Consider the following 23931-nt stretch of genomic DNA (forward strand, 5'->3'; position numbering starts at 1 on the left):
AGTCTACACCATACAACTATTTTCAATTAATCGCTTGAATTACTGGATGTCTTTCATGAACAAAAGAGGATTATATTTATCTAGCCTCAGCATCCTATCACCGTGCTGTATCTTTGGTAGCTATGTGAAGAAGTCTTTCAGCAGTGTTCTTTTCCCCGTGTTGGCACTTACCTAAATTGGGATCATACTTCAGCTTCTCTGTTTCGTGCACTTGCACCTCTCCCCCTGCATTTCTCAGTATCCTTGGAGAATGATTTCTTGACCTCAGCACTTCAAATACCCATCAGAACTCCTCCCTCCTGAACTTCTAAGCTTTTACAAAGTGCCATGTGTGACTGCCAGGTCAATTTTTCTCCTCAGCACTGAGAATTTTTTCTAATCTGGGACCTTCCCCTGTGAAAGGCATGCTCACTGAAATTGCTAATCAACGGTTAGGCTGTACTTTTCATTTGGATTCTCTTCACTCACGTTGGCCAGACCCATAGCCTATGGGTCATGATCCTTTTCCTATGACACTCACAATGAGTACAGAGCTCTTTTCCTCCATGCTCCTGACAGCTAATATTTTTCTACCTAATCAACCTAGATAAAAGCTTTTTTTTGACTCTATCATTCCCTGTCTTTCTGAAACCCTGCCTTTCTAGCTTTTACCTATTTATCTCGCTTATGCCTCATATTCATTTAAAATGTTACCACTTATTGAGATAAAAGCATAAAAGCAGACAGCCACTAGAGCTTTACAGGCCCAGGCACCGTATTTAAAATATTTTCAAGTAACTGAATCAAAATCAACATGTTTTCACGAAAATGCTCTTTGGGCATTGCAATCCCTTTTGGAAATGAAGACTAATGTACAGCCCAGGTGGCAATTGGAATTGCTGAGGTTGTTTTAAAGAGTTCTTTGCAAAAGTTACCAAGGTCAGCAATAATCCAAAAATTGTTTTTACACCCTGCTTTACTTTAGGAAAAGGAGAAGCCCTTGGAGAAATGTTTAGAAACTGGAAAAGAGAAGGAACAATTTTACCCCGCTTTTCTCTTTCCACTGTTAAAATACCTGTTCATGTGACCATGTCCGTTCTGAGCCATCCTTCACACAGATGTCCAGCCTCAGCTCAGTCCCTGTGGCTCCATGTTTACTGTCCACACAGAGGTTGGCTGCCACATTTCGAATCTGCAAAACCAAGCAGCAACATTTCACATTAAACCAGGGTGCGGAATAAAGCTCCCAACATTAGGGGTTAGGAATTTAGCTCTGAAAGGCTTGGGACTGACCACGAGTTACATAAAACTGGTGGGAATCACTTTTTACAGGGTAGACAGCCACGTCCTGGAACGAAGTAGTCTTTTGGGGAGCTGCTTTAGATGCAGCAAAGTTTGAAATGTTCTGCTTAACAAATGAAAGGTAGGTCTGTACGAAATAGTTTCATGCAAAGACACAAAGAAAAAAAAAGTCTAAGAAGTTCAAAGCTTGGTCTGACTGCTTCTTTCCTTCTATCAGAGCAAGAGAGATCAACTGTATTAAGAGGAAACGATTTCTGTGTGAGTCTCTCACATGCCTTGGAGCGGTATTTCTTAAAAACTCAGTACGCCCTGTTCCGATCCTTTTTCGTACTTTGACACAATGACACCATTGAAGATTAGGTCACACGCTAGTGCCCAAAGTGCATAAAATTAAAAAGTACTTAACAAATCTGTACTGAAACTATGCTTACCCACGGAGGCTCCTTGTGCTGTCTGCATGCCTTCTGCAAACACTCAGTGTGACTTATTCTTAAAAGAAAAGTCTCGTTTTTGAGACTGAGGCAACTGAGTAATAATTAATCTGTGACTATCAGTCATACCATTTATATACCACTGTTGTCACATATATTTTTGAAAGACTGAGCTGAAAAGGAGTAGGTTGCCCACTGCCACCAAAAAGAGTGAAATCACAACTTTATTTTGCAAATACATGCATATTTCTCCTTGAGTACCTTAGTTGGGCTATTTAAAATCCCTATAGACACCTCCATAATAAAGAGGATTTCTTTAAAAAAATTACCCTGTCAATGAGATACACAGAAACTGATTAATTAAAGTGCACATACACACATGGAAACATGCACAAATTCTGTATGTGTAACATATAGAAAGCAGGTGAATATTTTGACATTCTGGCCACTACTTTGATTCTTATTTTAAAAAAAGAAAAGCTAGATGTCAAATGGAGATGCAGTTGAGTTGACATTTGTATCTTTCCATGGAAAATATTTTAGAAGTCATTGTTGTTGCCATATTATATTAGAAAAACATAAATGTTGCTGCTGCATACCTCATACACATCCAAAAGATGGAAGATTTCTCAGCATAGCACAAAACAACGCAGGGAGGGGCAATCCTCATGCTTGCAAGACACATGGGAGACCTACTCTACTCTTTTTCTGATTCTGAGGGACCAGAATCAAATCTATTCTAAGAAATATCTAAGAAAGATTTAGACAGATGGGAAAGCAATAGGAAGTGGAGAAAATGTTAAAAGCATCACCTTCAAGAAAGATTTTAGGAGCTGCATTTGTTTAGCCTAGAAAAGCAAAGACTGGTCAAATGATGGGGGAGCATCACTCTGAGCCATTGGTTCCAAGAACTTTTGAGCTTTCACCAGAGCTCAGAGAATTATTCTTGTAAAGCTTGGACAAGCCCAGTTCCTTTTTTTTTCTTTTTTTTTTTTCGTTTTCTCAAGACAATAAAAATTATTATAGATGAGGTAAACCACTAGCATTTCATACACACAAACAGATGCAGAAACCCAGCACTGAGCAGCCCCACAGTACAAAGGGACACATTAACTGATGAAAAGGATGAAAGGTAATTAGTTCTCAAAAACCCTGCCTTCATTTTCATGTCACCCAGCAAGAGAGACAGGAAAGAATAATGAAGGGAATAGAATTTAATTTTATATTTGTAAAGCTTCATGTGAAATACCTACCTCAAGGACAATTTTTTTGAGAGTGTTCAATCATTTCTCAGTGCACTTAAATTTCCATTGTAGAAACAAAAATTTCTGGCCTAATACAAAATTAAATGATATATAAGAATAGAACTAATGTTCTAGAGCATGTGAGCTAATTACAACGGAGCTGCTAACAATTGCCATTAATAATTGGGGTATATTTATGTGATTCAGAATTCTAAAATGACAGTGAATACAGTCCATGCCCAATGAATGCTTATTGGATTAAACAGCTTTCATAATTTTGTCTCAATGGCATCACTCCATCCCATTCCCAGTCATTTGGACTATGCGGTAGGTATGTTCAATGCATTTCTGGAACAGGTTTGAGCTGAAGCTACATTTAGTTCCTTCAGTCCTGGAATCTGTCTTCCCTGTTCTTTATTTCCTCTCCTCTTCCCTCTGCTCCTGAAAGGTTTCCTTGAGTTAGATTTTCCTCTGCCTTGTTGCAGCTTACATGTTAGCTTATCCTTTTTTTTTTTTTTTGTTGTTGTTGTTGTTTTATCCTTCCTTTCAACTGCAGAGGGGTTGAGGTTTGTTTTTCATTTTCTTTTTGTAATACAGGCATTTCAGTTAAGCTTGTGCTTTTGTTCTTTGGCGTTTCTGTGTGGCCTTGGCAGCTGCTAGAAATTGAACTGAGCCATCGTGTTGCTGCCAGAGCCATGGGGAATATTCTGTTGCGCACCAGCACCACACAGCCTGCAAATCCCCTAAGATGCTTTCATGGACAAAGGAAGGAAAGCAGAAGCACAGCAAGGAGAGGCTTTTTTCTCATTTATACATTAATATGCATTTGAACTGCCTTGTCTCCAGTCACACAGCACAACGGATTTCAAATTTTTGAGGTTATGAGTTGTAACTAGCAAAGAAATAGCTAGTGATCCTAATACACTCACATTTCCAACATTCATATTGTGCAACTATAGAGATGCGGGATGAAGAAGAGACAGATTTTATCACCCATGCAGGTAGGGAATGAGTTGCCTCATACAAAGCTTATGTGCTCAACATTAAATACTATCATTTGTACATGCAGATAAGCATACGTGAAAAGCATGCTTTTGAGGACTCTAACAAAGATGGTTAGTGGTGATCTTAAAGGCTGTTTCAGAATTAAACATTCTGAAACAAGCATACTATATTTAAGTCATGATGTGTGTTTAGCTCTTGAAATGTCATCCTAACACATGTTGGGACATAGATACCAAGACGATGGGTCCTGTAGTCCTTATAGAGAGCAGCTGAGGCATAAAGTCACAGAGAATACAAACTCTAAGGGGTCTGTTTTCTCCCTCTTCTATGCTGCAGGGGCCCAAGCAAGGATGTGCTTCCCAGTGCTGCAGTAATGCTCAGGAAACAAAACCATGTCATCTGAGTAGGATTTCTGCTGGTGTAGCATCTGACTTCTGTGGTTGAAATGAGGTAGCAAGCCATAAGGGGAAATCACGGAGTAAGCTTAGATACAGTAATCCTTGGGTTTTACAAAAAGCAGTGAATTTACATTAAAACTACAGCTTGCTTTCTCTAAGTTAGCCAGCCTGTGTTAAAAGTCCTTTTCTCCATAGTAGACCAGGCCTTGAGAAAGAAGTAGCTTGTCTCACTGGCACTGCGATGGGAAAAGAGGAACGTGACGTAAAATAGGAGCTGGAACATGGGAGGACAGAAAGCTTGAATGCCTAGACCTTAGGTTTGAAGACGACACTACTACCTCTTGACATTTGAAGCTGCTGATTTAATAGACAGGTTATTCAAATGGGGGGTGGGGGGGTAAGAGAGGCATTTTTGGACACCTATCAAGACAGGAAAAACAATATTATAAAAATCAGGGGTTCCCAAACAGTGTTTACATATTGCAGAAGATATGGTCTCCCAGATAACTTGACATCTGGTTGAACTGCTGTTGGAGTTTTGCAGAAAGCTAGCAGTTATATGACCTAATAAGCTCCCTGTGTGAGAGGCAGATTGAGATGGTCTAGCACCACACTCTCAAAAACATAGTATTTGTTATTAGTACACGAGCACGGAATGGGAACTGGAAAGCAATGGATGTGTTGATTACTATGACAATCTTCTTGTCAGAAAAGCAACAGTCTTCTGAGGAAAAGCAAGGGTCACAGGTTATTGATACAATTTGCTAGCATCAATTTTGAGATCTTTGAACATTTGGCGGGAGCTGTTTAATGGACACACTAGCATGCTCCGTGTTAAATGAGAAAACACCAAGACAACCTCCTCCCACACCCTTATACTTTAAAGCAAAGTGAATTTCCCCCTTTCCTTTGAAAAGAATGTATTTCACGCTGAAAAAGAAATTACAGGGGGAAATTAAAGCTTCCCAGGGTCCAGTGGTTATACCGACCAACATTCTTTGACAATTCTAAGACTCTACAACTTTGTTCACAGGCAAATGAGTTCCTGCAAGATTTGCTGTTGAGGTAGTGGGTGATGTCCTGGCTCTTGCAGCCTTGCTCTGTCTGCATCAGAGTCAGGCTGTCACCCAGGGACACTTCAGACATCCTGGGGGCAGAGAGGGGTGAGCCAGAGCAGGAGAGGGACTCACAAGGGGTCCTGGGAGCTACTCTGTATGCTTATCATGGCATGAAACTGTCCGCACCACAAGCAAAAAGTGGGAAAGCTTAGTAATCTAAAGACAGCTTTATGTTCAGTATGGTCATCTGTCAGAAAGATGAATGTGGAAGATGGTGCTGGCACTATTCCTTAGGGTGCCCCAATATAGCAACAAGAGAGGCACCTTGGTGCTATCAGTTTATATAATACTTTCCATACATCTGATTTAATGCCTCAAGCAAGAACACAGCTGTAGCTCTTAGAAGACATTAGCAATGTTCATTTATGTTGCTTTTTTCATTTGAGCAGCACTTAAAGCCACTTTTAGTGCACCGCTCACATTTTCAGATAACCCTAAGGCCATCAACGTCTACCGATCAAATATGGAAAAATGGGCCACATTTCCTGTCAACTAATACATAGTAATTTTGAAGGTATGCATCCTTTGTGTGAGTCATAAAAAGGAAAAGTTGAAGTTAAAAGAAGTCGAGCACTGCCAAAGACCTCACTGAAGAAACGGGGGACTCTGTTACTCGGCGCGACACTGATCCCGATGAAAGAATTTGAACAGCCCAGCTGTGCAGCACTGTGTCTGTGCAGGGTGGGGAATAGCTGGCTGTATAGCTTTTGTACAACAGACATGTGACACTGGGTGGGCTGAGATTGACTCATTAAGGGTATGAGGATGTCATTTTAAAAAAAGGAAGTAATCAAAAGAGAATTTAGTGAGTCCTTAGGCTTTAATCCTTTTTCAAATGTGCTACTTGACTTAACTTCCTGGGTGACATTGTCATGTCAGTGCTGTAAAACAGTTCTGTGAAATCCATGAGTTCAGGACTGCGAAAGGAGTATTTTCAGGTCCCACAGCTTAGCACTGCTGTGGTGACTGAGAGACTGGCTGTGTATTAAATCGCTGAATGACAAGTTCATGTAACAGCAAATGAAACCAAGCTTAAATATTTCCCTTCTGACTGAGGGAAACATATGATTTTTTTCCATATCACCTTGACTCTAGGACTTATGAAGTCTAAAGTAAATGACAATGGCTAACATTATACGATTGATTTACTGTAAAATGTGTTTTCAAAGATACTGTTGGAAGCTGTGATATCCGCACAATATACTCATGCTGGATCACAGCTTTTAGATTCATGAGTACTTCCTAAGAAATCATTTGGTGTCCAAATCTCACCTAATGCAGCTATTGTTTTAACTTCCTTCAACAGGATTTCAAATGCACATTACAAATAAATTATTCTGTCTTAAAAAGGTAATGGGATGGGTATTACTGTTTTTCAACTGGTAACATACTTTCCAGTATAAATTTGGACGGATAAGAACAAAACCAAATTGAAAGCCTTCCTTTTCTCCCTGGTGGGAGAGAAAAGAGTACAGTTACCTCACCCAGACACAGAACTGATAGTCTCACTAACCTTAATCTGTCTGGATTTGCTGTTGTTGCTTTACAGCACATATTTGAGATGTTACAAGGTAGAACAGAATAGCAAGGCAACATACACCCTGCCAGCTGCAAAGGACAAAAGGCACAAACATTCAGAAGAGATAAGGCCGTGACAAGTGTAGTGAAGAAGACTGGGTTTTGTTTTTCAAATTTCCTTCTTTTCCATCTTGACCAGATTTTGTCAAGAAATGCAAGAGTCAGATTTTAAATAAATGTGTTTGCAAAAAACAAGGAGCTGTACAGAAGCTGTTCATGAGATGTCTGTTTTCACACCACACACTTTCACTAGCTACAGCAAAAAATTGCCTGAGTACCTCATTGTTTATTCTTTCCCAGACTGGCATAGGCAAGCAGATGTAAAGTCTTTCCAAGTGGAAGCAAAGAGGGTACTAACTGATAGTCAGTCTTGGCACAGACTTTCGGTGTGTATAATCAGCAAGGTTTCTAGAGCTGCTTGATTCTTACAAAGCAATAACACACAGTCTGTTTTCCTCTTTTAGCTTCTAATTATGACAGCCATTGACCTTCAAGTTTGTTCAAGTTCCTTGCAAGTGCCAAAAAAGTAATTAAGACTTCACAGGAACGTGACAGTCTCAGGAAAAAAATAGAGTAGGAGGCCTGAGACTTCTCTTGTTATTTTAGAGAAAGTACATTTTGGAGGAAAAAGAAAGCCCCTGGTCTTCCTTCCTAAGAACTCAGTAAATGCTTTTAAGGTAGAGATTTGGTACCACTGCTATGATCTTAGATTTACTTTCAAAAAGTCTTGCTTTTTTCTTTTTTTATTAATATACTCACAAAGAGTATATTAATATCTCTGTGAAAAGAATGAATGCCTGAATCACAAACCCTTCCACTTAGACCCTCTGACTGAGTTAAGGATGGTTCAGCTGGCCAGAGAAATTACACATCTCATGATCCCAGTTCTCCAAGGACGCACATGTATACATGTGGAAGACAGTAAAGGAAGATCACAGTGTCAGTCACAGCACCCTGGTCCAGCCTGACTTCTACTGATAAACTCCTTCCCTCTTGGTATACATTAATCCCATCAAGTGTGAGCAGCAGCATCAAAGATGGAAGAAACTTTAACAACAAAGTAATTAATTATTGCCAAGAAGTAGCAAACAGGAAGACACATATAAATTGAAGTTCCTTTGTACAACTGTAACTGGAAGCTTACAAAGAAGAATTAAGGACTGCTACTACCATAGAAAGTTATGTTAAAATTTTTGCATTGAGGTAATTTGCTTTTTAAAAAAGAAATTCTGGAGAATAATAGATGCATCTGTGTTTAGAAATCCCCTACGTGGTCCAGCCTTGATCACACCACTATGCAGAGGTGTGAGGGGTCTTTCCAAATATTTCGATTGAAGTTTCAACTTCATCCTTTCGTTTCAAATCTAAAAGATAATTGTCTGAGAGCCTCAAGAACATCTCCAGAAAAATCAGGGAAGGCCAGAACTCACAGTGCAGATATTCCTATGATTTTTTTTAAAAGGAGCACAATACACAAAAAGAGCAAAGCCTTCTTTATATATGAACTGAGAAGAAAAAGCCCTCTGCATGCCACCTTTCCATGGAGTGAATCTGCTGTCGTTCTGAGGGGTAAAAGGCTACTGCAATTTTCCAGTGCAGCTACAGAAGGAATTTCCTGTCCCTGAACTCTTTGTGTTTTCATTTCTTCCACACAAAACAAACTGTCAAAGGAAGATGTGTCACGGCTCTGCTCTTCAGAGAGATCTGGATACAGAACATCTTTGATCAAGGGTGGAGAGCTACAGCAGGGTGTTTGCTCACTCCCTGCTCTGGAATGGCACTTGGATATTAACTTCTCTTTGGTGGTCTCTCCCTCCCCTCACTCCTCAATCAAGAAACTGCATTTATCTGCTACTGGTACTTGGTCATGATAGCACCTACCCACCACAAGCTGAGCAAAACCAGTCTTTTAGAAAGAAAAGCACCAGGCTTTGCTTGTCACACTTGCACATGTGAGCGAAACAGAGGAAACCTAACTCCACCTACATACAACTGTCCTTGTAAGAACAGGAGGAGGCATATAAGTGGATATGCAAACCAAAGTGCTGACTGCAGACCTCCTTTTTACTAAGGTGATTCTCAGCATCTGAAATCATCTTGTGACATGCAATAATAAGAGCTACATAGTCTTTTCCACATTCTTGTCTTCATTGTGCATGCATCTTATGGCCTGTACATACAAAAGTGTAATGAATTATAAAAGTGACAGCGACAGTTCTAATACGTGATCGTTTCTCATTTTAATGGTTAGTCCAGGGATTGTTCTAATAGCTGTGAACTTCCTTAATAGCACTAAGTATCATAGCAGCTAAATCTAATTTCCTAATTTTAATTTCCTACAATGTAAAATGTTAGGCTCATTTAAATATTTATGTAATTTGTGTATTCCTCACCTCCCCCCAGGCAGCAGGTGGAGGCTCCACAGGAGGGTAATATTTAGGGACATCCCAAGCCACTGCAGCCATGAACCACTTGAAATCTTTACATTTAAGGTGCTTGCGAAGTTCCTTCTGGGCAGAGATATCACCAGTTGAGAGATGTCTGTACTCAGGCCGTCGCTGGTAAATGTATTCTGCAAACTCATCCATCCACGTCTCTGCCACGCGCTTCAGGTTCTGTGCAGCAGAAAAAAGTAATCATTAATTTTGTCATGCTTTGAGTGAACGGTGTTTCTAACAAGGAAAATTAAACAAAAAAAAAATAAAATTCAGTAGTCCACACAACTTCGAAGCTTAGCTGGTCTAATTTCTCAGTCTTAAAACACTGGTAAATGTATGCTATCTTCATTATAGTGCTGAGCAAACGCTATACAGTGTTAAGTACTCTGATTTCCTGCTGACTTTGTAAAATAGTCTTCTGCCTGTTGAACATCTTATTTTCCTCCATACTCTTTATGCATCTTCACATGGACTTTTGATTAATGATGGATGTTGAACAGAAATCTTCTTTCAGCTGCTCGTACTGGTACCTATGTTTTTTTCCTGTTAGTTCAGAACCTACTAACATGCACAAATTGTTCAAATTATTCCTTCTGATGTATTTCACTTTGCATTTGAAAGGCATCTGATTTTTCAGGTGTCATCATACTGCTTAATCACTTAGCAATCCTTACCTAAATTTTAGGGTCATGTCTCACATGCACATGTATAGGAGCAAACAGTCATGACCTTGCTCTGCCCCATCTCACAGCTGGTTTTGCTCTACCTTTGGACTGGGAGCTTTGGTGTATTGGTGTGCAAGTAGGTCTGTGCAAAAGCATAGCACATAACCCTGAAGTGGAGGTGACCTGAAGCAAGGCAGCTCACAGGACAGGTACTGCAATTTGTGCATTTCTGCACTCATCCTGTAGACTTACCTAAGACTGTTACTGTTCAATGAAACCCAGTTCTGGCTTACGTCTCACAAAGTTTGTTTTTGTTGGCATTTTACAGGAAACAGAATTACCTATTTTGCTACAAAAGAATCTATTCAAATTACAATTCACTAAATTAGCTGACTCAAGTTATAAAATAAATAAATAAATAAATAAAAAGTAAGGAAAATTCCTGAATAGAGACTGAAGAATATGTTTTATTGTTATTTAAAGTCATGGAGTCTAAATAGGCTGGATGAAAATTTTTCTGTATTTTTGTTTTCAAAATTCCTCCTGCAACTCAATCCACGCAAATTTATATGCAGACGTTGCAGTGGAGTACAGGCTTAGTCTATTCTGCATTTTCACAGATGCCCAATAACCTTTTATCCCACCAACAAAGCAACATCTCACTGGATGACATTGAGATGCTAGGGTGTTCTTGTTGCTTTGTTTGTAAAAACAAGATAATCAAGTTTTGTAATATTCTTTTTATAGAACGCTAACTGCAAAATGCTGAGATTTACTCTGTAATAAGCTGGAGGACAATATACATCTGATTATCATCAACATAAGGTAATGTTTCTTCTCAGAACATTCTCTGCATCTAAGTAAGCCTGATTCATACTCCGATTTGCTTTCAAGATTCATTTGAAAGTTCCTTTCTTGAATTTTATTAATCCATGCAAACTAAACGTCTCTGAACTAATAAAGCTTATCTGAATACAAAGACAGCAAGATACAGAACAAACAAAGTACTTTTAGCTGACACTGCAAGATAAGTTTCTATGTGTTTTCTCTCTGTGAAGCAAATACGTTAAAACCTGCAGGGATAAAGCAAGTTAAATTAAAGCAGTATAAGAATTCTCAACACTTATACCTCTATTCAAAAATGGCTCATGCCCCACATAAGGTTGACTTTTGTTGTAATTTCATGAAAACCTAAATAACTTTACCAGAAATTAGAATTCAAGAATACAGGAACTGAGTTTGACAGAGAAAACCAGAACAAATTAAAGAACAACATCGAAATGACAATTCCACCTTTCTGGCAGAAATCCTGTAACAGAATTCTCCCGACAAGAAAAAATACTGTGATGAGACTTTGTAGATGAGGCCAAAATACGATTAAGTACATTAAACTAAGAAGCCAAAATAATGAAAATAGGTGTGATCTTTCCAGCATATCTTCCATTGAAATGCTGTACACCTCATTTACTACAATGCAAATAGAGTTTAAGGCTGTTCTAGAAAATAGTATACTATTTTTGCAATCACTTTATCGGATAGTGCTATTCTCATATTTAAAAACCATACTGTAAAAACCCCCATACAGTAAAAGTGCGGTAAAAAAATTGTCTTAGGAAAGAAAAATTCAAAGCAACTCCAGCAGCAACTTACCCTATCAATATTAAGAGTAGGCTCTGATGGAATTTTTGCTTTAGTATTTGGCTGCACTAAAAGAACTGCATTCTGCTTTAGATGATTATAACAGAGTAAAACAAGAATCTAACAGAAATCTTGATATTATACCTGGGCACTAGTTCAAAATTCTCATTCACCAATCAAAACCTCTTTATTTTCCAATAAGTTCTCTCCCTCTCTCTCTGTGTAAACTCATGAAAACATTGCATTAAAAAAAAGATAATTCAGTTCTTCCCACCACTACCCAAGTATCAGGTAAGACACTTTAGACAAATTTATTTGAAACTTTGTTCCCCAGTTCTTCCAAGACCATTCTCTCCATCATATGCTAAATTTTTTCCCAAACTTTGCTAGATTCTGTAACAAACCTCTATATCATCCTTAGCATATTTATACATTGCTGTCATAATCTGAACCCTTATGAACCAGCCCTTTGAATTTCAACAGGTTCCCCTTTAAAAAAATAAACTCTTGATTTGCCAGCTCTAAATCTCCAGACTGTTTATGAACATGATTGCAGGAACTCTGCCCTGGAGTAGTGGGAAGGACTCTCTGAAGTTGCCAGTTACTAGGAAGGAAGCACTTGGGATCCAAACACATTAGTTTTAAAGAGGTTTGTTGACTTCAGTTAGTATGGGTTTCTTAACCTTATCACTATGCAAGCTCAGTAATCACCACATTTCCTTTTAAACATAAATGCGTACAGACTAGTAGGAAAACTTCAGATTGCAGTTAATCCCCATACTTAAATTGAATGCAATCAGGAAGAGCTGCTGTCCTGAAAGCTAGTCTGGTGCAACCTTGCACAATAAAGGCAAACAGCATTTACATTCCTATCTAGAACATGCCAGCCTAGCATGTTCCTGGAGCAAAATTACAGGCTGCCCAAGATGAGATGAGTGAACTCTTGTAAGTTGACTTCCCTCTTCTGTGGCTGTTTTAACAGCATGAAAAGTTGCCCTACATGAGAAACCTCCTAGGAACGTAACTCTTCTCTCCAAATTATGTCAATGAGCTGCTGGTCTTTTACTCACCTTATCACAACAGAAAGGCAGAGGAGCACAACCGAAACAAAAGCACCAATCTCTGAACACTTTAAGGCCTAACTATCAAGTGACTTACTGTGAGGTAAGGATGTAATTTCAAGTTCTTTATGAGTCTCCCAGAGTCGCCCTTCCCACAATCTGGCTGAATGTCTGACACGGTGGAGAAAGGACGGTCACTTCCTCCTTGCCTGAGCCTTGGGCAAGGCCAGACACAATCTGAGCACATCAACATACTAAGCCCCACAAGCAGGAATGCTTATGAATAGCTACCAAATCTTGAGAGTTTAGCTGCAAAACAGATGCTAAGCAGTTCGCCTTTGTTAGGATCTTACCATGTGTGTGTGTGTATACTGCCACAGAACATATAGGTCAAAGAAGTTTAAGAGCCTAGTAGATTAGGTGGCATTTTGTGAACGTCTTATAGCATCATTTAAGCACTCCAGTTTCACAGTGAAGCTAATCTACAAAGAATTTAGAACAAACAAAATAAGACTTAGATTTGAATCTTCTTGATTTCTGTCTTTGTTACTCTCTGCATAATCTTCTAAAGAAAACTCCTTTAAATGCCAGTTTCTCAAATGGCATTAAACATCTTTATCAATAAGAAGAATCAGTTTTGGGATATATTTGTACTTACTTGGATTCAATGTGAACACCTCATCTAAATGCATATGGAAAGGAAAAATGAGACATGCCTCTACAGCTGAAAACTGCTGTAGCTTAGCCTCATTGTTAAATCCATTGCAAGGCTACTAACTACAAGAATGGTTACCCTGATCTTTTAATAGATCTTTTAATAGAAAAAAAGGAAAAATAAAAATAAAATAGAAGCAATTAAATGAATTCAATATTAATCAGTTACATGAATTGCCACACAATGTAAAGAAATCAGAGGAAATCTAGATGGACATTTGAGGAGTTTCTCAGGACCTATCCATGACAGTCCAATGATAATTTGTTCTCTCTCTTGGAATTTTCAGTGAAAAATTTCTGTATGAGAATAAATAAGGCACAATGACATTTCAGTAGATGCATATTTCTATATGTGAGGTTGTGACAGTTGTCACCAAGAAGCTGTGAGATTCATACAACAGTGACGGAAACCACACGAAGACTGACTCATCAGCTGTCATCAATTGCCCACATGTGCATTCTTGATATAATTAAGTTTTGTGTCACTGTTACAATTTTACTCTCTGGTAAATCATTTATTGTCAGGCGTATATGTAGACAAGTTTTCTTTAAGTTTGTATAAACTCACACATTTAAGACCGACTTTGTTTTCTATTTTCACTCAGCAACAGCCTACAAGACAGTAAGTCACAATGTCACTGATACCTGGATGTTGTGATTTAATCCCAGCCAGAAATTTAGCTCCACATAGCTGCTTGCTCACTCCCCCCAGTGGGATGGGAAAAAGAATAGGTGAGAAAACCCATGGATTGAGGTAAAGACATTTTAATAGGTAAAGCAAAAGTCACCCATGCAAGCAAAGCAAAACAAGGAATTCATTTACTACTTCCTGTGGGCAGGCAGGTGTTCAGCCATCTCCAGGAAAGCAGGGCTCTGTCATCTCTTAACGGTTGCTTGGGAAGAGAAACACCATCACTCTGAACATCCCCCCTTCCTCCTTATTCCCCCAGCTTTATAACCTGAGCATGACACCATATGGTCTGGAACATCCCTTGGGTCAGCTGGGGCCAGCTGTCCTAGCTGTGCCCCCCAGCCTGCTCGCTGCTGGGTGGGTGAGAGGCAGGAGAGGCCTCGGCTCTGTGCCAGCGCTGCTCAGCAATAATTAAAGCATCCCTGTATTATCAACTCTGTTTCCACCACAAATCCAAAGCATAGCCCCATGCTCGCTGCTATGAAGAAAATTAACTCTACCCCAGCCAAAACCAGCACACTGGACTTCAATAAAAGAGATTAAATCAACTTGACTGGTGAAAGAGAGACACAAGGACTTCTCCACTTGAAGAAAATTTTCATGGACCATTTTGTCCCTTTCACTTTCTTCAGTGAGTAGGGAAGATACACCTCTCTGATCAAATGACTGTCCTTTTTAAGCGTGTACGAACATCTGTCATTTTCAAGAGACGTGGTATTACTCAAATAAGCACAGTGAGAAGAAAGTAGACGCTGGCAATGAGAATGGAGAAGTAGAGCAAGGCAGGGACATGTCAAAGGACAGATTAATAAATATTCCCTCTAAGCAAGCTTCAACTAGATTGGTCCCTAATACGGGAGGGGTAGTTCCACATTCTGTACCTGTAGCTGGTGTGCTGGACAGCAATGACAGCACTGGTAAGAGAGCTACCTAGCTGTACTGTATTCCACATTGCAAACCAGCACAGCTCCATCCTCTAGTTGCATCTTTTCCAATTGACATTCTAGATCTCTAGATACAGCAGTTAAACTAATATAAAAATTTAATTCCTGTTTTCAATTTCTCCAGATGTTCTAAAGTAATTTTTGTTATCTGGTGGCACTAAAGCAGCACAACGATTTTATTATTTGTTTCATTTCATCTGCATAACCTGTTTTTTTTCCACTTTTGTGCTTGTCTCACTGTTTGCATGAAACCAGCCCTGACCCCAATCCACTGACTTTACTTTCGTCAATATTAAACTACTACAGGAACATTTGGATCCTGTAATGAGCTCCTGTTGTCCTACACATCATCTGAACAATTTCCAGGAAGCTGGATCACCAGCTGGTGTCGTCTTATTTTTCATGGCAGTAATTTCTCTCATCAGCTAGCACATAAAAAATCACTTTAATTATACCAATTAAATATGAATCGCCACAGCATGTCTGGGGCCTGACTGTATTGCAGTTGTGAAATGTAAGAGAGGACACGACTGTTTATGTGCTAAAAATAACACAACAGTCTCTGCAACAACTGACATATTAATCTCTTTTCCTTCCAAGTAAAATTCCAGTGGGGTTTATTTTTACTCCACCTACATCATCTTCCTAATTTAAATGTTTTTTATTGTTTGTTTTGTGAAGAACAGTGTTGCTACTTCAGAATGGGTGCCCTATTTACTTCTGGAAGCAGCTGTATTTAATTTGGCTGGAAATAATATAATATAGTTTGTTTTACATAAAATGTATTTTAAAAGTGCATTGGGATCCATCCAGTCAAGACAACTATACTTCATGATCCACTGGAATATGGGTAGCATAATGTCACAATAAATCATCAGGAAGGAGCAGAACAAAGTATGACTGGAGGAGCCCATCCAACAAGTATGGATTAATATGCCAGAGGCAGCATGGTACAAAACTCCAGAGCGCTCAAGGAGAAAAACGTTACTCTCAATTTCATGCAAAGGTCCTTCCATCAGTGTCAGAACACAATCATTTCTCATTTCTGTGTATTTCCACAGTGAAAGCACAATAAAACATTTCCTGGATACTCATTACAGCTTTGTGGCGTTCAGATCTCAATACCTAAGCTGCCCACACCAGTTATGTCTAAATGGGGGTTTTCATCCCTTTCCCTTTCTTGCCTTTTAACTTAGGCAGAGCTAGTGTTTGTCAGCCTTTCCGCCTGTTGGGTATCTTATTTTGGTCCTTTACACTTAACTGTGTTTAGAACTTAACTGGGTTCCATTCCAGCAATAGTTTGTATTTGTGTAAAAAACCCCAACCAAATAGTGAGATGTCTGCAGGCATAAAAGAAATGCTTCTCCATGGAAGACAGCATGCTAACTAGGTGACAAAGCTGGCGGTGTATATAAATAAATCTTGTGAGAGTTAGCACAGCTGGCAGAGAAGCAAGAGACTATTTATTGTCAGCTTGTAGTCTGCAAATACCTAGAACTGAAATTCCACAGATGTCATCTGAAAACAGCCAGGATTTCATTCTCTCTATAAAGGTTTTCATTTCCACCACAAAAATCTGTAAGATCTACACATTGTAAAAAAGAGGAAAAAAGCCAAAAAACCAGCCCACTACCTAAAAGCTACATCTCTGCTCCTTGGCTCCCTTGAGGACAGTCCGTGGGGCTTGGAGGGCAGGGATGGCCACAGTCCCCATGAGGATGCTGCCTGCCCCCAGCTCTGCGGCTGCAGGTCTCTGCAGGCTGGATGTAGGGGAGCTGTGGGAAGCAGTCACACAGTGTAACAATGTCTCTGCAGATTTGTTGGCTACTGCCATGCTCCCTGTACAGACCCATACCCTGTGGGCACATACAGGCCCATAACTCACCTCTGCAGCTAAGCCTGGGAGAGAGTTTAGGGGCCTGATTCCCAATAAATTTCTTTACCCATGTAACTTTGGTTCCAGTGCTAGACTATTGAACAGATCCTGGAAAGTAGCTACCACTACTCTGATGTTGTTATTGTCCAGCAGCATCTAGTTCTCCATCTTCTTTGTATTCCTTTTGCATAGCTAAGCTGCCTGTCCTGTTGCGTTTATTATCTTAAAAGCAAAACTATTGCTATTGGAGAAAATAATAAAAAAAAAGCATTAAAGAAATTACTTTGATTTTCTTGTATTCAAAGATTAGAAGATAGTAATTTGAGGATTTTCTTTGGTAAGTGCTCTGCTTGAGATCTTGGTTTAATTGATTTTAATGATGAATTTATAAATCTGTTAAATGAAAAAAGTTTGAATGGAAACTTAAAAGCTGCACTGTATAATCGCAATTACCATATAGCTGTGCTGTTGCAAGAAGTTGATTCTTGCTTGATTCTTAAATAATTTGCTTATTCTAAGCTGATGATTCAACTGCCTACTGTCACTGCTGAATCATAACGGACTTTGTGCTACAGAGGTGACTGCGAAAGCGCCAGCAGCGCTCCCTTAACTACATGCCACATCTATCGGGTTGCACCCCGGTTATGAGAAAACATAGCTGTTACTTAACCAGTTCTCCTTGGTTCTTTAATGTGTCTGGGAACTGGAAAGAAAATGTTCGTGACCTTTAAGAAAACCCCAAGCATTATTTGTAGCTGGGAAAAAAAAAAAAAAAAAAAAAAACCCCGACCAAAATGGTCATAATATTAAAGGAAGCTCTGTCAAAAATGCAAATGTTGACACAGAACCAGATGGTATAGCTACAGAAAATTTCTTTGAAGTTCCCCTTTGAAGCCACGCAAAAAGATTGAGCAAATGGTTCAGGTGGGAAATCTGAACCCACCTTTATCAGATGAATTCATGAACCCAAACTCACGCAAGTTCCAAATCAGCGACACTGTGTAATGAGGCAAATGTCACCGTGGGTCAAAGGATCACTGTGCTGTGGGATTCCACGTCCTGGCGTGCAGGGAGGAATTCAACTTAAGGTTAGGATTCACCACACTGCTGGGCTAGCATCCAGACTTGAACTTCAGTGGGCTTGCCTCTCCCTTCAGAAAGGCCTAATGCTCTAATATTCTGTAGTTAATGCTAAAATGCTGTGTAAAATACCTGCAAACAAAAAAGATTTCTGTAGATATATTTTAAAATTCTTAGTTCATCTCTGCATATCCTACGGAACAGTGAGCTTTACTGATGAATTTCTTAAGGCTTTCATAGAATCACAAATAGGAAAAAATCTCCCCCAAACAGCAAACAAAATAAAATAATAAACTGAGATACACCTACAAGAAAATGCTAATAATATTTTATAGATAACTGGCTAAAAGAAAATTACATAGCTAGAATTGTTAAAAAGGAAGCAACAGTCAAGAATACCACAAAGCAACTAAAATAATTGAGTAAAACAATTCAGAAGTTTTTAACAGGGCAATAGGGCATAGGACTCTAAGATTTGGGGGGTCCCTTTCTATATATGTCTTACCTAAAACAAACAGGCAAAAGTAGTTATTAGTCACTGCAGTCCTGTGCAGAGGGTGACAGGTTTGAAATGAATGAATAATTATGTGGTGCTTCCACATCATAATGTGGAATCAGTGCTGACACCTGCGTACCTATTAATCTTCCTTTATCTGTAATCACCTGTAAATCGGACACTGACTTCATTTGGCACACAGCAACATCTTCAGACATATCCAGAGAAAAGTGTTCAGCTTTTTTATCTGCATTTGGTTGTCACAGTCTGATTTATAAATTTACTACACATGTCTACAGCTTGCTTTACTTTTGCACTGTACCACCAACCAGTTTTACTGACGGGGTGTTTCCTATGCAGATGCTTTTCAATTTATGAGGTATGTGCCAGCAAAAAATACCCGTAGGCCTTGCAGGTCTCGAGTAACAGATCAGAAGGTAGGAAATATAATAAGAAGGACATAGAAAACGGATGCCATGATACATACTATTGCATGTGGTACACTAATGGTTATTGAATGATGGGGAGGTGGGACAGAGTTTTTGACAAGTTTCTCATTTATAGAAGTGTATGTGATTTCCATGCCAGGTCACAGCCCTTTAAAAAGACATCTAGATTGGTCGGGCATGACGTAGCTGGCTGAAATTGTCTGTTGAAACTTGCTGCTAAAAGACACAGAGAGGTGAAATCCCAAGGGACAGTAAAATGTTCACTGTAAGCATTGTTTATTAAGGGCGAACCTAAGCTGAAACAGCTTGAAAGGAAACCCATGGCATGATTTGATCTATGCCTGAATTTGTCTAGAAGCTCTGTACTTTTCCAATCTCCAGTCTTCATATCCCTTGTGCTGCTGCTGTGGGATAGGATGGGAAAATCTGTTATTCTTTAACGCACAAGTATCTGCATGAGGGGAAATTCTTCCTTGATTAACGAAGGGGCACTTGCAATCATTTTTAAAATTAGCTTCCTAGGGCTCAATCCTTTGTGAAGAGCATCTCCAGCATTTTCCTTTACATAGCAGAAGATGGAAAAAGATTTAGCAAAACCCTTTGCAGAAACTATTTAGTAGTAAAAGCATTGTTTTTGGCAGCAGGAATAATACTTCCAGATATTCTTGAGTGTGTTATTCATTATACTCTTGAACTAGAGGGAAGTTTTAGATAAAATACTTATAAAGGGTAAGCTATAATCTTTGGTGAATATAATATTTGGAGGATAATGCAAAGATAGCTAGGATATCTGGGCCACTCCTGTGCATACTCCCCTAATATTATGCTGCTTAACAGCTCCACCCGGGGCAGTTTATTTGAAACACAAATGATCTGTATCAAAAGGATTGACACGCTGAGGATGAATATGCCCTTGCTTTTCCTTTTCTGGCTTGGATGAGAGAATAGAGGATATTTTCAGGCTTAAACTGACAGACAATTTGATGGGTTGGGGACCAAATACTCAAATGCACAGAAGATCTTGTGCTCTTGGCAGCCTTGATGCAATGTATGTAACCAATGTTTTGGTTTAGAATATTGTACTGAAAAGAAGTTGGGAACTTGAGAACTCAAATCTTCCTTCAGTGATAAATATATATGCCAGAAATTTATCTAAGCATCATGTTTTGGATCCCACAACACAGAAGAAACTATCCATTATTTGAGTGGGAAGCATGAGACCCACTCTATCAGCTCATTGGATCTCTCCCCACAAGATACAGGGCAGTCAGCCTGTGCATGGGCAGAGACTTCATTTTTATAACGGAATGTTTTTTGGTAATGTTTCACGAGTGATCTATTGAAATCAAGCTAAAGCAAATAATACAGGGAGGCTGCAGGCTGTGGCTACCTGATAGCTTTAGGTACTCACAGTGCTTCCATGAAAGCTACTTAAGTGTTCAACCGTACAAGATGCTAGTAGTCCAAATAGAAATAATTGTATTTTGCTTCTACAGGTAATGCACGAGACAGCATATTCTCTAATGAGATACTTTGTGCTGTAATAGAGGAAAACAGAGACTGAGGTTTGGAATTCTTATTTCAAGTTGTATGTGATTTTTGCAAGGGATACTATAAACAAAGCAGTTTAGTTCAGCCAGTACAAAAATCTGGATGGGGAAACTCTGATACTACACAGAGTTGTACGGAGGAAAGATTTTCATCTCACAATTTAGTCAATGCAGTTTTTGTGGCCACCACTAATCCCATTACTGTGCCTTGTGTTGCACTGTCTGCACTGATGCTCTTTTAAGGCAAATCCTTTCTGCCTAGCCAGCTGTCAGGCAGGCAGCACAGGCAGCTCCCTTCCTCTGCTGTAGTTACTACAGCAAGCCCGGTCCTGTGGTGCTGGAACCAACATATCTCCCCCTTAAAGCAAGAAATTTATTCTTTTATTCCTACCACATTTTCATTATTAAGAAAAATTATGATTCATAGAATATTACCCTATGGCAACATACAGACTTCAATATTAATGCCATTTTATTAAAAAAAAAATCCTCTAAAAGAGAAAAGATTAAACTCAAACATGAACAAATACTAGTATCTGCCTGGAAGCTACATATGTGCCCTTTGTCTCCCATCTTTTGACATCCTGTGAACATCTCCAGAAAGTTACAGAACATTTTCTCTTGAGCAAAAAGCCCCTCATGGATATGGATGTGTTCAGCAGTCTTTGAGAAATGTCTAGAGGTCTTGTAATTTCTCACTTACACGGCTCTAAGCTGGCTGTATTCCACAACCAGGTTTTACACAATGATTAGACAGTTGCTCAAATCGTTGTTACTCAGTCCTTTTACCTCAGAACACCTCCATTCGCTGAGATTCTGCCTGTTCTGCTGACTGGTAAGAAAACGCATTCAGATTGGTCCTGCTTGTAAAAACTATGACTGACAACACTGCAACCTGAGAGCCATAAGCCTTAGGTTGCTCCTAGATTCTTTTGAATCAGCATGAAATGCATTCCTGTGCTGAGACGTCCAACCCTGTATTCTTAAGCTTCCATTTTATTCTTGGCAATCTTATTTCTGGAAGGCAGCACAACTGCAGCAATTGCACATCTAATTTCAGAAAAATAAAGAAATGATCATTTTCTGGAAACTAGTTCACAGAGCATGAAGAAACTGATGATGAATGAAAAGGAAAAACAGCAAGACCCAATTACTCACCCGTGCTAGGCTGGTTCCAGAAGGGACTTTATACGGGACATACTTCCTGTAGATGTGCCCAACTCGAGAGCATGGAACATCAAACATGCCACCTCCGCACATCCACACCTGGAAAGGAGACAGAAAGAAAGTGAAAGAATGATTCCTGGAAACAAATGAGGCAAAAATGGAATTTGAAGTAATCCATATGTGAAAACAACATGCTATCCTGTACTGTCCCCTTCCATAGTCATCGTGGTGGCCTTCTTAGCATGCTAACATAAATAGCTGGGACTGGGTAAGATGGCAGGCTCTCCTACCTGGAATCTCACTGTGCAAAAGCAGAGTATGTTCAAAATGAAGACATATAACAAATTTAGAACACCTATCAATGGTCCTCCTGCAACACAATCAAGATATGATTGTGTCTATTGTTTAAAACATACAGGATCAAAATTTCAGAAGAAGGCTATGTGAGTAAAACAAGCTGTCAATTGGAAGTTTTTTTTTTCCCCCAAACACCTGGCTTATATTTTGAACAGTGAATACAGAGCTCAAATACTAAGACATTCTTCATTTTGTAAGGATGCTCTTCATTTTGTAAAGTAAAAGGAACAAAAATAAATTTCCTTATCATGAAATTTACATAGACAGAGGAAAAGGAGCATGCCGCTACGATTCATCATTAATACTTTAATATTGAAACAGATGGAACCCTCTGGACTACACAGGTTTGATGCTTCAAGTCTGAGAAACCAAAACTCAGTCAAAACTGATGAGAGCCGCAAGTACTTCACGGCTCTAAAAATCAAGCTGTATCTTGATGGACAGCAAGTAAGGAATTCTTCACAGTTCTTCACCTAGCATGACTAGGTTTTGCAAAGCGTATGTGAGAGCAAGGTTACGTGCCGTGTCAGCGGAACTATGGGAATCATGCCAACCTACGGGCGTGATTTTCTATGCTGTGGCAATGCAAAGCCACCAAACACCACCCAACCTGGCTACCAGATGACTTACATAGCACACTGACAATTTTCATAACTTTGTGATTTCAAAAAAAGCAATCTGACTTTGCAAATCAGGGAAATGGAAACCAAAACCAAAACAACTCCCACCAAAACCCCAGGAGTCTTTAAGTATCCTAAACCAACCACGCAGCAAGAGTTTAAATTAATTTAGAGTGAAAAAATTGGTATTATAAAAAATATTTCCTAATCTTGGCTAAAATTTTTTTTGTTCCCAACAAATTTAGAACAGAATGGCTGTTATTCCATGTAAGGGACACTTGTGGTCTCAGCTTTCAGCCTTTAGATTGAAAACAAAAAAACCAGCAACCCAACCTCTTCCCACCCAATTTAAAAGAAAACCACACCAAAGCTGAGAAGGAGAGATGACTTGTCTTTTCCATGTCTTTTTATATGGACATACATAAAGATGCTTCATGAAACATCTCTGTAATTCTGGATGAGAATTTAGGTCCACGCATTACACATACAAAAGAATTTTATCTGTATTTGATGCACTCTGTAGCAACATGGTGTGAAATAAGTTTGCGACTGAGGCTAAAGCAGAGCAGAACATAGACAACCAAAAGTTTCAGCAACAATTTCCATATAGAAAGCAATCAATCCAAAACTTGGTATGCTCTGAATTAAAAACACCAGTAACCAGATGCTTACAAAAATGTATCGGAAAATATGATGTGATCACAAATACTTGACATTCTGCATGAAGTCTGCAGAGAGCAATGTGCACCTCTACAATTTTTTACCATGCATTTCTTATACTGTCTCTTTTGTCCTGCCTACCAGCTGGCTGTAGCTACTGGCTTTTTGAGATCACAGAAAACAAAAATGATTAATTCCATTCATTTAAAACAATAGTGACAATGGGCAAGAGTTTGGCCTCTTTCGCTCTGCTTGCCTGTTTGTGTTACAGTGGTTATATCTGCTTGGTCCTGGCAGTGTGGCTGTGAGTTTGGGACTAGATTATAGTAATCTGAACATGCAGATGTTAAGTACTGCAGTATCGGATAACTTAGCACTTGACTGTAACTTAAAGCACTTGCTGAAGGTAGCATGCTGGAATTCAGTCCCTGAGACCTGACTGTGCTATTTGTACTGTGAATGGAGAAAAT

General features: G+C 39.2%; 1 protein-coding gene across 2 annotated transcripts in view; it reads right to left on the reverse strand.

Moving 5' to 3' along the window:
- The window catches only part of GALNTL6 (polypeptide N-acetylgalactosaminyltransferase like 6), a gene marked incomplete at its 5' end in the record, with an annotated part of 489592 nt that overhangs the window by 15723 nt on the left and 449938 nt on the right, over nt 1-23931 (reverse strand). For both annotated transcript variants that reach the window (XM_080372609.1, XM_080372608.1), the window contains 3 exons: nt 1055-1171; nt 9449-9670; nt 21816-21923. In XM_080372609.1, the coding sequence (XP_080228735.1) occupies nt 1055-1171; nt 9449-9670; nt 21816-21923 (447 nt within the window). The remainder of the gene's footprint in view (nt 1-1054; nt 1172-9448; nt 9671-21815; nt 21924-23931) is intronic.

The sequence above is a fragment of the Falco punctatus genome, assembly GCF_963210335.1.
Source record: "Falco punctatus genome assembly, chromosome: 1".
NCBI lineage: Eukaryota > Metazoa > Chordata > Aves > Falconiformes > Falconidae > Falco > Falco punctatus.